Genomic DNA, 14,352 nt, shown 5'->3' with positions numbered 1-14,352 from the left:
CAAATAAGCAGATGCCCACCGCTGCCCTACCCCCTAACCCCCCCCCAAATAGCCTGAACCAGCCTTGTGGACTCCCCCTGTTTCTTTCGGGCACGCACGCAAAGAGTCCTAGAGTTAGCCTCGGGACCCCAGTCGGACTCGCGGGCTTCACTTGAAACACGGTGTTTATGAATATTTAGCGTTTTAACACTACACAGTTGCACACTAACCGTGCTCCCCTGCCCTCTTTCCTACTTCCAGCCCTCCCTGAGCCAGGCTGGAGGTGAGTCACAGCAAAGGGCTGACAAGTCCGCTAGGACCCAAACAAAACAAAACCAAAAAGCTAAAATTTACATAGTTGAGCTGAATTCAGCTCATTCTATTCCAATGTCAATGACATATTCATGTCATTTCACAGAGGGTCTGAAAACGTCTGGTACTGAACGAGTTCATTTTCAGCTAGTAAAGGGGATGTAAATGTGCTAATAATGGATAAAAGATATTGAAAGATGCCATGTGTGGCAGTATTATATGATAGTATAGTATACAATAATATATTATGGTATACTGCACTATATAGTATATATTCTTCCAGAAATGACTGTGAACCTGTATGTTGACACTCCCAGTTGAAGTTTACCGTCAAACCAAACATAAAAGAGATTACACATTGTGTATTTAAAACAAGTACATAACGTTGCCTTAGGCAAGTCTGCTAGCTTCATGCTAACACATAATGAGAACTACCATTAACGGGCTAATGAATAACATCGATACGGCAGCGTTATAATGTTGCACGCAACAGATATTTGAACACAAACGGTGCAGTAACACATGTAGACAATGTTCACAATTCTCACAGGCATTTAATCTTCGTCTCTGCGAAAAGCGACTTATTGCAGCTTTGCTGAGTCAGTTGTGTAACTCTTTGTCTATTAAGTCAAGGCGCCACTGTATGTGCATGTATCACTATGTACTATATATTTTTCTATTTTTACTTTCAGCCATTTTGGCCTCTGAATATGTTCCTCACCTCTTCTTCCGTTAAATCGCACACACACTCACCCGTGCGCTTCCTGAGCCTCCCTGACAGGGTCATAATTGGGGCCCGTCACATGGGACGTGCATGTGTGTGTTTTTGTGTGTGCGCGCCATTGTGATGCGGGGACCTGTCAAAGACAAGGTCAAGGGATAATTTAATCATTAAAGACCTTTCTTCATCTCCTCTCTCCTCTCCGGCTCGCTGACAGCACCAGAGATGTCACACGCCATCATTTAGCTCGTGTGTGTGTGACTTTGTGTCTTTTGTGGTTTGCCGTGCTTTTGTCCCGGCGTCTCGTCTCTCTTGTCCTGTGGGCTGGAGGGCGTCAAGTCTTGTCTGCGCGTCGCGTGTGGTGTTTTGTGCCATACTTGTCACTTTTTGTCGCCATGGTGATGTGACGACGTGGCTGCATTGTTGCGTGGTTTGCGAGCCATGCAGTCAATAAGTGGAGTCAATTAAAACACTCGCGACATTGCAGTTTAATTGTAGTTGGTCCATAAGTCCCATTCCAAGACACTTCATCCTGGATAACTAACTCAACTAACTCAGTTAGTTAGTTACTTTAGTTTATCACAATCGGACATTGATAAGTCTGCAAATGTGAAATGAAAACATTTATTATGATTGCAGTTTGAGAAGTTATTTTTGGTATAATTTGTCAATTTTGTGGCAAAAAAAGCACAGCTAAGTTGAGTTTTCTCAGGATGACATTATTGTGATATTAAAAAAAAAACTACACCCGTGATTTGATTGGTATTTCTTCAGTAAATTCAGGTCACATCTTACGTTTCTTTGAGACAAAAGTAAACTCGCTGGTGTGTGTTTGCAATATGAATGTGTGGAATGGGAGCTGATGCCTTGTCCTCTACTGCCCCCTACTGCAGGTCTGATGACATGGAGAGTATGGTGAAGGTAAGAGCTCAATGTCCCCGTTTTTGACCTGATGTGGAGGAAATACACAAACTGCCCCATAAAGTGAAGTGGGAATTTAAAGGGGGGGAAAAAATCATTGATGATACAAAATTAATCATCGTGGAGGTGGTACAATGAAAGATTCCAAAAGCTGATGATGACTTTACAGAACGCCTGCCTCAACTGAAGTAACATGTCGTGAGAATATGCGACTTGACAAAGGCCATCTGCTGTCTTTTCCTTGAATTATTCACGCCACAGAGAACATGCAAATGATTATGTGACGACTTGCAAACACAAAAGGTGTGAATTGAAACAATGTTGGTGAGATAGCTGCGCACTTCATCGCTTTTGTTGTTTTTGCTATGTTCTCTCAACAAATGGTGTCGAGCAGTGATTCTGAAAGGGTGGTATCTCGACCATTTGTGATATGCGGCTCCCTCTAGTGGTATGCGAAAGAATCACTCAATTGAATATGAATACAATTGACAATATTTTAACATAAAATACAGTAAAACATCCTAAACAAACAGCATATTAGAAAGAAGCTTGTAGCTATGCATGCAACCTGTTAAAACATATTTTTTTAAACCAGCGCAGTACATTTTTAACTTTTTAACTACCGTTTTTCGGACGATAAGGCACGCCGGATTATTAGGTGCATTAGCAGCGGGTCTATTTCCTAAATTTTTATACATAAAGTGCACCGGATTACAAAGCGTATTATCTTTGGGAAGCATTATATGTCAAATATTTTCTCATAATTCCGTTAAGGTGTATTTGATAGCTTTAGCGCTATTATGCTAGGTTCAGACCGGGTCTTGGATGCTTTTGCCCGCCGTGCAATTACAAAGTATATCTAACTCTCCTGTTATAAGACAAAACCGTTCTGGCAAGTTGTGTCATACAGACCCAGCACACTGCACCAAACAAGGCATTAGTTAAAAAAAAAAAAAAAAAGAAAGATACATAATTTTGGCCAGAATAATAAGCGTTGAAAGAAATAAAAGTTTAATTTTGGATTAGGCGCATTGCAAACAATGGCGATCTAACAGCTATTTATTTCTTCTCACAGATCACCGAGCTGTTGTATAAAGATGAACGCTTCAGCAAAGCGAATGCCAAACCAGCAGGTAAACTGTTGTCATATCTCAGCATTCACCTTTACAGCATTGTTGGTTTGCAGCTATAATTCAACTGACATAAAAATAGCCGGTGTGTGTGTGTGTGTGTGTGTCAACCTTCAGTCTCAGTGGCACTAGACTGCTGACTGGGCCACTTCTCGCCATGAAGCCTGTGTATGTTTATGTCCAGGTGTGTGTGTGTTAGAATGAAAAAATGTCCTTGTTCTCCATGGGCAGAAACGGAGCCTGGCTGCTGACACAATGCTGAGTCGTAAAAGTGTGTGCGTGTGTGTGTGCGTGTGTGTGTAGTGTGTAACGAGCGTGAAATGTCTGCGGTAAGCCGTGTGTTTGTGAGGCGTTAATGTCGCTCTGTGGCAATGTGTGTGTGGGCCAGTCCCCCAGTGCTGAAACTGGTGTGTGTGCTGGTGCGAGCGATGGAGATTGTTATCTGTGTCACATCCCGTTAGACGACATGTGCGAGCCTTGCTCTGCGTGTGTGTTTGCGCGCGCGCGCGTGAGTGTTCACATGCGCGTGCGTTGAAGTTAAGCACGGCTGTCAGCGCCAGCCAGCAGTCGCTCACGCTGCGGCCCCAAAGCAACCTCCGGAAACCAAAGTATAAACACACGAATGGATGCGCTGACTGACGTGGTGGCAAATGAAATGTATTCCCAAGACTGCTACTCACCGTGTTTGTGTGTGTGTGTGTGTGTGTTTTCACATCCAGACACGGTCTCCTTCTTCCTATACAATCTGATCGACAGCATGTCAGAGAGCGATGTGCAAGCGCAAGAAGACAAACTGCGGAGTTACTTCAACCACCTGAAGGCGCAGGTACACACCTGCGCACACGTATTAGACACAAAATATAAACATTTTAGAAAAAATATATATTCTGAAAAAATACTTGGGTATTAGATACAAATACGGAAATAATTTGGCTAAATATAGTCAAAAAATACAAAAATATCAGACAAAAAATATTATATAATGACACACAATAAAAAAATATAATACACAAAAATATGTCAATAAATATTGGAAGAAATCCTAACATTAGAAAATGCTACAAAATTTGAAAAAAAAAAAAAATAGTGACAAAAAATTTGCAATGCACCGATACCACTTTTTTCAGGCCAAATACATTTGAGTACTCACGGACATCGAGTACGGATACTTGATAATTCCTTTATGTCATTGTGAAAAAATGTCAGGGAATTCCACTCGGAAAGACAGTCATGGAATTATTATTTTTATTATGTTATTAAATGTTCAAAAAACAAACTGCTCTTGAACTTGGCATATGTTTCACTAAAATGTGACACCTTTTTACTGAAACAAGTCATTACTGACGTTTTTACATGCATTTATTTTCGTCTTTGTATTGAAAAATACAAGAAATCTGATAACAGTATTAAATAAAATCCCCAAATATTTGACAAAAACACAATCGGTATAACTGTCACTTTGTAGCATAGCGACATGTACATGTGAAGGGAAACACTCCAAATGAAAAGCCAAATACACTTCTTTTCAATACAACCTTAAGGTGCAATGAATCATAACCTCCCAGTCCTTAAACTCACTTTCCTTTTATTTCCAGTACGTCATCAATCTCCCAGATTACCCTCTTCGTACAAACACCAAACTGAGACTTCCAGACGCGTTACTACAGATTAGATCATGTACTCTGCTTCGCACGTCCAAACTGCATGTTAGCAATTCAGATCAGTCTGCAATCCCGATATAAATCATACAGTAATCCACACCGTCAACATCTGCAGATTTAAAAGCGTCTCAAGATGCCGTGGAGTCGTCAAAGTACAGTCTAATTAGAATTTCGTACTTTACAACTTTAGTTTTTTTTTCTTCTTCTTTGCCGGCCGTCCCAAGAGCACTTAAATTCACCTTTTAATTTCCGTCCTCATTTATGCTTTAATTTAAATGCAAGCTGCGTGACAGCCTCTAATTGGCCCTCTGCGGCCGAGATAAATTAAGGCTGGTAATGAACTTAACCGCCACTTCTTACTTGCGGCTTCATTAATCTTCAACTCTTTTGCCCCTTGAACACGCGTGCAAAGTCAACATGTTCATCGCATGTTGTGCTTTTAAAATGATCAGTTGTGTTGATTTTCCTTTTACAGAACATCATCATCTCTTTGAATTTCTACAGAGGCATCAGAAACCTTCTGGAGGCTTGCCACGTCCCAGAGCTCATCAAGGTACAAATGTACAGCACTTCATCACCAAGCCGCTGAATGACACTTTTGTGAATTCATGTGCTGCTCTACGTCGCGCATGCAGCGCATAAATACAAACATTTACCGAGCAATCATGTGCCGCCTATCAGAAGCTAACGTGGTTTGTTGACACGAATTTGGGCGTCCAACAAAATTCAGTGCAGCTCTGCTTACCTTTTGGTGGACGTGAAGGCATAACAGTGAGCAATCTGTTTGTATACACAGAATTAAAGAACTCTACTTTCAATATGTCCCCAATAAGGACTAAAAATAAGTATTACCTGGCAGTACATATTTACCTTGTGTGCTTTTGTGTCAGGATGTGATCATGTTGGTGGACTCAAATGAGCGATTGTCCAACGGTACAATGTCAGCAGGGCCCCGCGTGAATGTAAGTGGGTCAACAGTGTTATGTTTTTTTTAAGCTGCTTTTGAGTAGAGTTGACCTTTATACTGTATTTGCTTACCGTCAGGCACTTGAGGGGAAAGCGCCATTTCTGGAGGCAAAGCTGGCCGAGCTAAAAGCTGAAAACAAACCTCTGGCTTCGATGCTGAAGCAAGTCCTCCTGGCTCTCTCGGCTGAGGAGGTACAATGCTTTAATATCACCTTTTGATGAAATTATGACATGCAACTTGACAACTCCGCCTCTCCAAGCATGTTTGTTTGACCCTCAGAGCTTAAACAGTTGGATGGAAACATTTAGATGGAAATATGGTCCAAAATGTGAACAAAAATTAATAGGAGACACAGTGGCCTTGACTAAGTTAAAAATATGAAGCTGAAGTTATACAAATTATATATTTGATATAATTTAAAGAAAGAATAACTGTATTTCATTGAAAGTATTACAAAGCACACAAGAATATAAAAATACAGGATAACATTTTGATGAAAAACATGACATGTAGTTTTAAAAATAAAATTGACAAAAAAAAATCCCCAAGTATTGATCAAAAATACACTGGTACTTATCAAAGGCAGAATTTGATTGTACTACTAGTCATTTTTATTCAATTAACTTCTTAAACATTTTAATCACCATTAAGAAAATACACTCCTCATAACATACTCATGATTATATAGTCATTACAAATGTTTTTCATCACTATCACAGTTTTTTTTTCACCGATTAGCTGGATGAAATCTCACAGTTTCCAGCCATTATAGTGAGCTGTGGGCTCCATTTTGTCTTAAGTTACCAACTACGCCTCCTCTGCCTTTTAAAGGGCCTTTAATTAGAATTTGAATACGTTTTTTTTTTTTTTTGCCTTACAAGATAACTAATTATGCTAAATGCATTACATTGTGCTCCGAGGCTCTGCTGTATTTTTAATGCTTGGCCTCTCCCCTTAAGCGCCTTTGCCTCTTTGCAGAACCTGCAGCGCGCCCTCGAGCTGAAGCAGCAACACGAGAACGAGATGAGCGTCGGGGCCTACGCCCTCCTCATCAACCTGTGCTGCCGCCACAACAATGCGGAAGAGGCGCTCAACCTGAAGAGGGAAATGTGCGTGGCGCACGACACACGCACACATTCACACAAAAAACACAGATTGCACTGCGACCTGTAGGACGCTATTAAAGTCGAACGTGATCGGTATTAGGAGAGACATTAATGCAAGGTCCGGCCTGCTCTGTTGACTGCGTCGAACACAGGAAAGGCTCGCCCCGTTTCCTTCAGCCGTCACCTGCTCCCTGCATCCGACTTCAATAGGATGTGTTGCATTACCGTGAGTGGAATACATTAATCTCACAGTGTCTCTCTCTATCTCTCCAGGAGTCGCCTGGACTCATCAGTGGGACTTGATGGCGCGAAATATATTGCACTTGTCAAGGTGCTCGCCAATAATGGCCAAGTGGAAGGTAAGCTTGTCATGAGTGAGTTTTTTTATCCCCCAGTCGTTTGGTTACTCTCAACTTCCACATCCATGCACTGACACGCCAGCTATTTAACAGTAGGGTTTCTTTTTCAAACTTTCAGAGCTCTTTTCTAATCAAACAAATTAGCTTACTGATTTTGAGTTGTATTGCAGGTGCAAAATCCAGACTGGTCGGAGCAAGAATCTTATCGTTTTTGATTGTATCCAACACAAGATATTGGATTGAAGAAATGTGTTGTCACAACTCTATTGCGTATAGTTATCAACTGGGATTAGGGGTGGTAACATTCATGTCAGAAGAAGCCCATCGGATTAATGTGATATCCTCCACAAAATAGCATATGTAGCAGACATCTCGACATGGGCAAGAAATAATTCAGAAAGTTGAAAAGATTGTAGATGTCTCGTCCTGCAGGAAATTTACAGATTTTGAAAGCTAACTTGAGTTATTTTTTTTTTTGTATTTAGTTTTTTTCTTTTGATTTAGGACAATCTAAAAATGCGAAAACTCAAATAAAAGATACAAAAAAATACTTGACAAAAAGCATACTGGATGGATGAATCAAAGTATTACAACAGATATAAAATATTTGACAAGAATATTAGATGAAAAATCAGACTTAAAAAAAATAACTAAAATCCTGATGGGCACAGGGGATACAAATATATTGAGTATACAAAATCAGTAACAATAAATCTAAAGGAATATGTCAAACTAAAATCTCAAATATTACACACAGAACATAACGCACACAAATATCAGAAAAAAATCCTACAAAATAAGTTAGAAAATATATATTTATTTAGAATCAAACACAAAATAATATTGCTAGTAGTGTTTTCTTTTCCCCATCAAATCATTGTCATTTAATTGTGACTACTTTACAGGATTATTATTAAAGGAAGACCAAAAAGACGCTTGTGGTAGTCATGTCAGCCATACTGCTATTTATATTTATATTTTCTTTCTTAATATTCACTCATGGTCTTTGGAAGAATGTTTAAAATGTGTGCGTGTCACCAGTGCGTCTGCCTCCCTCAAAGCATATTAGCCGACCATTTTCACAATGCTACGGTGAGTTTCCCTCAGCCCGTCGAGGAGCCAATTACCATCACTGTTGCCGCTTTGCTTCTTTTTTTTCTTTTTTTTTTTTTTCTTCTTCTTTTTTTTTTAACACAATGACAGCCAAATGTTTCCCTTGTCTGTCCTCCCTCTTAGCGCTGCCTTTCCACATCTCCGAATACACACACACGCATGCACACATAGACGCACCCCTGCATCAGCGAGAAATGAGAGGGGGAAAATTACAGGACTGTGTGTATTTTTGTGGAATTATTGAAATCCGCCTTGATGCTCATGGCAGATCATGTCCACCAAAGTGCCTGAGTGGTACACACACACATTTGCATGTGAATTCAAGCAAAAGGCGTTTGTTGGCCGCGACAGTTGGAGTGTCCGTCTGTGTGTGGCGGCTTGCGCATCGGCAGCGCTAAAGCGTTCGCCATTAGCCAGAGTGCGCGCATCGGGCGAGACGCTTGTCACCCACATTAGCACACTTGGCTAACCTTGATGTTGGCGCGTCCCCCCCCCCCCCCACCCCCACTGCCCTCCACCCACCCAGGCGCTGGTGGTCTTCCCGGCTCGCAGCACACACCGGGCCCCAGATGAAGATCATGTTGGCTGGCGTTGTTGTTTTTATCGCGGCACCCCCTTTTACGGGCTTTTGTTGTCATTTCCCTTAGTTCAACTCATGCCTGTTAACTTCTTCGCTTTTTACCTTCCTCCTTGTCTAGTCAATTCATTTACGTCTGCTGCTCACTTGGCGTCTCCGTCTTGGCCCTTCGATCGCGACATCTGTCATCACATCTGCTATTAAAAGCCTCTTTGTTTGCCTTTTACTATGGAACTGTCTCTTGTTTTGCCATAATTTCCATTTACTTGTGGGTCATGTGGTCTCATGGTAATGCTTTTTTTTTTAAAACCCAATTTGCTGAAAATGCTATAAGTCTTAATTATAAATACATCAAATGATGAATATGCGACAACGCATTTTATTTTCTTGTGTTTATTGCTGGATTTGATGAAACTGACATGAGCAAAAGTATTGGAACAGCTATCCCATAGATAGCACAAAATTTTCTAACAAATACTTTGCTTTTATAAATGCTGACTCAGGGCTGTGACCCATTTTCACGTTTACATTTTGTCATCCAAATGCATGCAAGCAAACCATTTAGGTCTTTTCCATGTCCAACTATGGACTTAAACCCTGTAGAGCATGAATGTCCCAAAATAGGAGACACGCCCACTATAACTCCCTCTGTCTTCCCTTTCTCTTTTTAACTACACCTCTGCATCACCAATTGTCTCTTTGACCTGCCCTTGGCCTCCACTGCATCTGTCTTTCCTTTCCGCAACATGCCGTGAGTTTGTACTCTTTGCATGTTTTCACCTGCGGTGGAGTCATGGAGCATTAGATGAACCACTGGGCTGTGTGATGTTTGTTTGCCTGTCCTCCTCCCTGTCTCCTGCTGCTTGCTTGCTTGAGTGTGTGTGTGTGTGTGTGAGTGGTCTGGCTCGCTTTGCTGGCCCAGATGCTTGGCTGAGCTGATGGTTATGCATACTGGCTAGACGGACGGGTAAAAGCAGTGATGGATGCCGGGAGGTGCAAGGTGCTTTGAACGGTGGACGGACCGCTCCATTTGAGCAGATCAACTCCGAGCCATTGGCCTGAGTGATTAGCGGGTGTGTCACAGGGTGATGGAGAGTGTGGATAGGAGAAACCAGACTTGAGTGGAAGTGATGACAGCAATACACACTTGACCATGGAAATTAAAGGTGAAATCCAAGGGCACACCAGTACATCCAAGGGAATGCATTGGGTCAATTAGTAGTGAACTTCTGTTCAGTTTGCTACAGCTCTTGGATTAGATGTTAGTAGGTTTGGTTGATGATAAAAATTGAAGGAGTTCATTTGTACACTTTTGTCGCATGATGCAGTGACTTCCTGCATGACTGGAGCCCACAAAGAGCTAGTTTCCAGAATGGAGGCAGTAACGCACATAATGCACGTTGGATCCTTCATTTGCTCAAAATCTATTGATGTTGTGCTTTTCTTTGGGAAAAAAAAACATGTATAATCAGTTATATATGGCCTGTTTAGTAGAGTCTTTCAGGACGGATGGGTGTATTAGCGCAGTTGTGTAATTACCAATACGATGCAATACAACTTTAATTTTATAGCGCATTTCACTACTGTAGCTATGCATACGGCCTTTTTAAACTTGATTTTTAATCCAGTACAGAACATTTTATACATTTTCAAGTGCAGGACATTTTAAGTAAAGTTCAGTTGTATTAAACTTACAGTAAGTGCACTACATTTGCATTTCATCTTTTTTTAAAAACATTTCATTAGCACTATTTGGATCGTACTTGTCTTCAATACATAAAAATGGACCCATTTAAGCACTTTTTTTTTCCCCTTTCCTATATTACATATATTCTGCGCACGTTCACATCATGCCCCTCGGTCATGTTGTATAGATTAGTATCTGTTTTGGGAAGCAGCTGTATCGCTATCAACCCATTAGCAGCTGTCTAAATAGATCGTAAATGCATCTTAATTACTTTAGCCTCGTAATACACACAAGCATATGTGCACACACCCCTGTTCAGCGCTCAGCCCCCTCCTGTGTTGGCCAGATGGGCGCGTGGCGAGGAAAATTGCCCTGCATTTCCATGGGAAATGGACGGGCCCCTCATCCCGTTTACAGAGGTCTCGTCGAAGCCACGGCTGGCCCTCGGCGCTGCTTACCTATAATTTAGCCCACTCCCTCCCCTTCTCCGCCTGGCCAAGGCAAAAAGATGGCCTTCGTTGTAGGGGTCCGCTAATTGTAGTCTCATTTAGAAAACCGCACGTAGCAATTAGAGCAGAGATGGCATTATCCAGGGTTGCATTTGCATCCCCTGCTGGGAGCAAAATGCTGTTTTAAAATGGGTTTGTTTTCCCCACGCGGATTTAGCTAAAAGGGCCTTTCATTAAAAAATTGCGCACCACACTTTTTTCTATTCTCCTCGCTCTCCCGTCTTTTTGTTTCATGTCCTGTGTGTTCTTTTGTTGATCTTTGTCTTGTCCGGCGGCTTTGTCTCTGCCTCCTCTTCAGAGGCCGTGGACATCCTGAAGGAGCTGAAAGAGAAGGACGTGGTGCTCAACAACAGCCACGTCACCATGCTCTTCCACACCCTCAACGCCGCAGCGGCCAAAGGCGGCGCCCCCATGGTCCAGCGCCTCCAAGACACCATCTTCACGCTGGGACTGGCCAAGCCCAGCGGCAATCTCTGCGCGCCCCTGGTCAGCGCCTACTTGGACAGGTAACGCCAGCTCCCTCTTTGTTTGCGAGCATGTTGCAGCGTATTGTCGTGCCACATCCATTTGGCAGGTGTTGGATGTGTGTATCGGGGCGCGTCGCTCATCCCTCCCTGTGATCATAGCCGAGGTTACATTCCGGTTCAGCGACTCAGACAGAGAGAGGATGTGGAAATTGCTCATTTGTGTGCGTTTTTGTGTTCCGAGTGCATGTGGCTTTGTTGTTTTGGACTCAGCAGCTGCAACCTCTCCCATGAGCCCCCGCCCCCGCTCGCCCATCCACTGCTCTATTCCCAAGGTGTGTGTATGTATGTAGTGTGTGTTTGTGGTTCTCTGTCAATGCAAAATGCAGATCAGTGTTATCAAACATTGGCCGCGGGGTCACTCGTATTGGCCCGACTCCTCAGTGCCTATGTGCCATTCACCTCCTGTGTGTGTGCGCTCTATTTATCAGAGTAGCTTTTAAGTAGATCAACTCATTAGCATGTTAATTATGTACAGAGCACTAATTGCCAGATTTACCCCAGCCATGCCGTTCGGAGACTCACAGACACTGTGCACGCATACTTTCATAGCGCGTTTGCCTTGGAAGTAGTACTTTGCAGGTGCTCCCCTGCCACTGTTCATTTTTGTAGTACAGTACTTCTGGCACAAGCGGTTACCTGGTTCACTTGCTAATAGCTGCCTTGGCAAGATTAGTGGGCTAATTTACTCCTGGGTCATCAGCCGTACTGCAAAACAAACACACTAATGCGTGGCATTCAAAAGTGAAATTATGCACCAACTAAACGCAAGTTGGATTTCCTTCAAAATTACCCTACCGTAGTTATTCGTGTTTTACATTCGGTCCTCTGTATGATGAATTCAGAGCTCCGTTCCTACGGCCTTACGTATTTCTTGTTTTAGGTTGTCAAAGCAGTTTTCACCCAATGTGTGTTGCATCCAATATGTGTACGCCCCATGTACATTACACAGTGTTTCATAGGACTTGTGCAAAACAATCCGTTTACTTAGCCTATAGGCTACTTGGAATTCTTCACACATATTTCCACCTTGCAGTTTTAATTCACCAGGTTAGTAATTGGAACAGCAAAATCCAGGTCAGGTTTCAGTTTCCACTGTGTGATTTTCTAGGCCCAATGGATATCAGAGCACAGTACAATTCAAAGTTTTGGTGCACTTCGCAACTTTTGAGGTGAGGCGTACCGTTGGGTTGGTTTTATTCCTACACGTCATTCCATTCAAAAGTTGATTTAAAAAAAAAAAAAAAAAAAAAAACATCAACAAAAAACTGCCTTTATAAACTACAATCCCTCCACCCACCCCCACGCTCCTTTACCGCCCCCACCAAAAATTTGGATGTACAAATTTAGAACATACTGTATAAGTATAATTGTCAAAAGTCAAGACAATCAAAGGGATTAAACATTTTTACGAAGCACTTGTGCTTTAAGTATCGGTGCACATTTCATGAAAAATGGTTGGTAATGTAAAGTAGCTTCAACATTTTGTCACTGTCCGATTCAGTGCCAAACATTTGACTCAAACTTCCCCGATGGGGGAGTCGGCTTCCTCGCTTCATCTGTTGTTTTCATTCCGTCACTCAGCAGACAAGCCGATTGTTGGGAGGAGGCGGAGGGAGCGCGCCGATACACGAGGACAAAGCAGGCATCAGTCTCGCCCTCGCCAGTCTCATCCGCCGCGTCGCCGCCTAATGACTTAATGAACACTTCTGCGGCAGATTAGCCCTTGACAGCCCATCATACGCGCCGCCCCGTTAGCCTTCCCGCCCGTCCGCTGCGTATTGTCTCAGCTAACCTGCTACCACTCTGTTTGGCAGCCAGCGCCGACTGCCACTTGTTCTGAAAGCGATTAGCGACAGAAAATGCCAATGAGCGGGGAGATGGCAGGACAAGGACCTGAATAATAATTCCGAACATCTGAGTTGGAAATGGGCTCGGTAAATAGAGAGCGGAGCAGCTCAGAGAAACGCCCTCACTTTTTTCCCATAGCTCATACAGAGCGTTAGACTACGCCTTTTTTTTTTAATAGCAGACATACACCACAACTCTATGGTGTGACAAATGTTTTCTTGTTACGAAGAAGACAAGCATCTCTCCTTAAGTGGTACCTTGACAACGTTTTGGTAGTCACTCAAAGCAAATTAGTGATTTGGAATCATTTGTTCCAGATTCCAAACGCCATCGTAAAAACTTGTACTGGAAATGATTTTAAGTAATGTTACAAGGAATCGTCAGGTTATGGAAGTTGTATGTTTGTTTTTTGTCCTAAGCATTAAGTCATAAGCATAATAAGTATTTTGTCTCTATCATTGTCAGGAAAGGTCTGCTAGAACAGCTGAAGTTTATTTGTGGTTAATCAGAGGCACTTAATAATGGTGGCAGGCGGTCTACCTCCCACAGAACATGAGTTTGAATGTGATTTGTTAATATTGAACACTGCCACAAGAGGGTGTGCACACTTTTGGATTTTGTTCTACATGTCATAGGTCAAGGGTGTGTAAAATTTTTCTTTCCGCTGCGCATGCTATTTTGGGAATTCTCTATGAAACTATGTAGCATGGGCTATGGAAGAACTCACTTTGGTGAGGTCACAATTGTTTTTTTTTTAGCATTACAACAAAAATCTGTTTGACGGCTGACAAAGTTTGCATCTCTCTCACTGTGTCAGGCGTACTATTAGCATAACTAAATGCCCTTCTTGCTCACACGTAACAGCAGGCTAGTGGTGTCATGATCAGCGGCTCATTTGTGTTTTCCAGACACCCCCCCCCCCCCGTCCACCCCCG

At 42.4% G+C, this 14,352-nt stretch overlaps 1 protein-coding gene across 1 annotated transcript in view; it reads left to right on the top strand.

The window, feature by feature from the left end:
• Positions 1 to 14,352, top strand: part of lrpprc (leucine-rich pentatricopeptide repeat containing) — a 51,675-nt gene that overhangs the window by 13,987 nt on the left and 23,336 nt on the right. The window contains exons 15-23 of the mRNA XM_086045689.1: positions 1,906 to 1,933; positions 3,009 to 3,066; positions 3,783 to 3,889; positions 5,200 to 5,277; positions 5,615 to 5,686; positions 5,769 to 5,882; positions 6,670 to 6,800; positions 7,071 to 7,156; positions 11,341 to 11,548. Coding sequence (XP_085901815.1) covers positions 1,906 to 1,933; positions 3,009 to 3,066; positions 3,783 to 3,889; positions 5,200 to 5,277; positions 5,615 to 5,686; positions 5,769 to 5,882; positions 6,670 to 6,800; positions 7,071 to 7,156; positions 11,341 to 11,548 — 882 coding nt within the window. The remainder of the gene's footprint in view (positions 1 to 1,905; positions 1,934 to 3,008; positions 3,067 to 3,782; positions 3,890 to 5,199; positions 5,278 to 5,614; positions 5,687 to 5,768; positions 5,883 to 6,669; positions 6,801 to 7,070; positions 7,157 to 11,340; positions 11,549 to 14,352) is intronic.

The sequence above is a fragment of the Filicampus tigris genome, chromosome 11, assembly GCF_054856515.1.
Source record: "Filicampus tigris isolate MCC_2025a chromosome 11, RoL_Ftig_1.0, whole genome shotgun sequence".
NCBI lineage: Eukaryota > Metazoa > Chordata > Actinopteri > Syngnathiformes > Syngnathidae > Filicampus > Filicampus tigris.
The sequence above is the reverse complement of the archived record's forward strand: the minus strand, read 5'-3'. Positions and strand labels throughout refer to the sequence as shown.